Here is a 2,038-nt window from a genome sequence, read left to right as displayed (position 1 = left end):
CCGCAATGGCCGGTGATGACGAAGTCCCTCCCACACCCAAAATCGACTCAACATCACCTTACTATCTCGGTTCCAATGCTGGTCCCGAGGTAAAAATTTCGAACGTTGTTTTACGGCGTGATAATTATGATGATTGGAAAAACTCTATGCGTATGTCTTTGAAATCGCGTAGAAAATTCGGTTTTGTCGACGGCACTATCAAAAAGCCGACAGACCCGTTTTACCTAGAAAATTGGGAAGTTGTTCAATGTACTCTTGTACAATGGATTCGCAACACGATTGATCCGTCCCTCCTCGACATAATCTCTTACGTGGAAGATGCCTCTGTTTTGTGGCAGGAACTTGCGGCACAGTTCTCGGTTGTTGACGGTACAGTCATCCATAATCTGAAAACTCAACTTAAAAATTGCATTCAAACCAAAGGTATGGACGTTACAACTTATTACGGTAAACTTAAATCGATTTGGGATTCTCTCGCTGCTCATGAGCCCCCTTTTTCATGTAAGTGTGGCGGTTGTAAATGCAATATTGGCCCTGATGCGATTAAGCGTCTCGACAATGAGCGGCTCCACCAATTTTTTATGGGACTCGATTCCACTCTGTATGGCAATATTAGGTCTCAACAATTCCAATTGGACCCCTTACCCTCTTTGACTCGTGCTTACAACGCCGTGCTCCAAGAGGAGCGGTTGCGTGCTCCTGTTTCTGTCGTTGATGCCGCTGAAGTCGTGGCCTTTGCTACGCCTCGACAGTCCACGGATTGGCGTGTTCCATACTGTCAGTTTTGCGACACTCGCGGCCATGACTCCTCTGCTTGTTTCATTAAATCACAGCGGTTCCCGGAATGGTGGGGTGACCGTCCACGCACTCTTGCTGATTTGCGACGTGCACGGGCTGCTAAACGCAATCGTGGTTCGTCCTCTGTCTCTGGTTCCACGACTGGTGCCTCGGGCAGCGGGTCCGTTGCTGATAAGGAACCGGTTGTCAAGGCTAACATGATTACTTCGGGGGTCTCTACCAATTCCGTTCTCACTTCCGATCGCTTAAGTGGTATGTGCTCTTGGATTATTGATACTGGGGCATCCAACCACGTTACCGGTGATCTATCTTGCCTGACGGGTTGTCAAACGATCTCGGCCCGACCCGTTGGTCTCCTAAATGGGCAGCGGGTTGAGTCCACGGTCATGGGTTCGGCTTATATTAATGCCTCTCTTTCTCTTAGCCGTGTCCTTTATGTTCCCAGCCTTACTTGTAGCTTATTGTCTGTGTCTCAGCTCGCCTCTGATAGCGATTTTATTTTTGAATTTGCTAAAAATTCTTGTTTGATACAGGACCGTTCTTTGAAGACGACGATTGGAGTTGGTGAGCTGCGGGATGGATTGTATTGGATTCGTGCGTGTGCTCCCTCAACGGGTATTCATCAAGTAAGTGCTCTGGGATCTCCTGACCTTTGGCACCGTCGTCTTGGGCATCCGTCTGATCAAGTTGTCAAGACCATTTCTTTTGCTAGCAAATTGAATTTTAATAAGGCTTGGGTTTGTGATGTTTGTCATTTGGCCAAGCAACATCGTAATAGTTTTAGCAATAATGAACAGCGTGCTTTAAACATTTTTGACCTCATCCATTGTGATTTATGGGGTCCTTATCGTATCCCGTCTTCTTGTGGTGCGAAGTATTTTTTAACAATTGTTGATGATTTTTCCCGCGCAACTTGGGTTTATTTGTTGCTTGATAAAACAGAAGTGACGGATATGTTTATGAACTTCATTAATATGATTTCGACCCAATTTTCTAAGACCCTAAAAGTTGTGCAAAGTGACAACGGTACCGAGTTTAACTGTCTAGCGGGTTATTTTCTGGCTCATGGCATTCGTTTTCAAAAATCCTGTGTCGGTACGCCTCAACAAAACGGAAGGGTCGAGCGCAAACACCGTCACATTTTGAATGTAGCTCGGTCCCTTTTGTTTCAAGCCAATTTAGATAAATCTTTTTGGGGGGAGAGTATTCTTACCTCTGTCTTTCTCATAAACCGTACCCC

General features: G+C 45.8%; 1 protein-coding gene across 1 annotated transcript; it reads left to right on the top strand.

Annotated features, from left to right (window-relative positions):
- Positions 1-375: 375 nt before the first annotated feature.
- On the top strand, positions 376-1,645 carry LOC141634422 (uncharacterized). The gene is made up of 2 exons (XM_074446604.1): positions 376-1,050; positions 1,332-1,645. Exons 1-2 carry the CDS (start codon positions 426-428, stop codon positions 1,364-1,366), a joined length of 660 nt encoding a protein of 219 aa, XP_074302705.1. The 5' UTR covers positions 376-425; the 3' UTR covers positions 1,367-1,645.
- The last annotated feature ends 393 nt before the right edge of the window (positions 1,646-2,038 follow it).

Source organism: Silene latifolia, chromosome Y (assembly GCF_048544455.1).
Source record: "Silene latifolia isolate original U9 population chromosome Y, ASM4854445v1, whole genome shotgun sequence".
Taxonomy (NCBI): domain Eukaryota; kingdom Viridiplantae; phylum Streptophyta; class Magnoliopsida; order Caryophyllales; family Caryophyllaceae; genus Silene; species Silene latifolia.
Note: the sequence above shows the minus strand (reverse complement) of the source record. Positions and strands in the feature narration are given on the sequence as shown.

What these genes read in the sequence shown, in the direction of transcription:
- LOC141634422 (XM_074446604.1), top strand. Translation starts at nt 426, where the DNA reads ATGGACGTTACAACTTATTACGGTAAACTTAAATCGATTTGGGATTCT. An exon ending in CACTTCCGATCGCTTAAGTG is followed by an intron (nt 1,051 to 1,331) that starts GTATGTGCTCTT and finishes TGTTTGATACAG; the next exon opens with GACCGTTCTTTGAAGACGAC.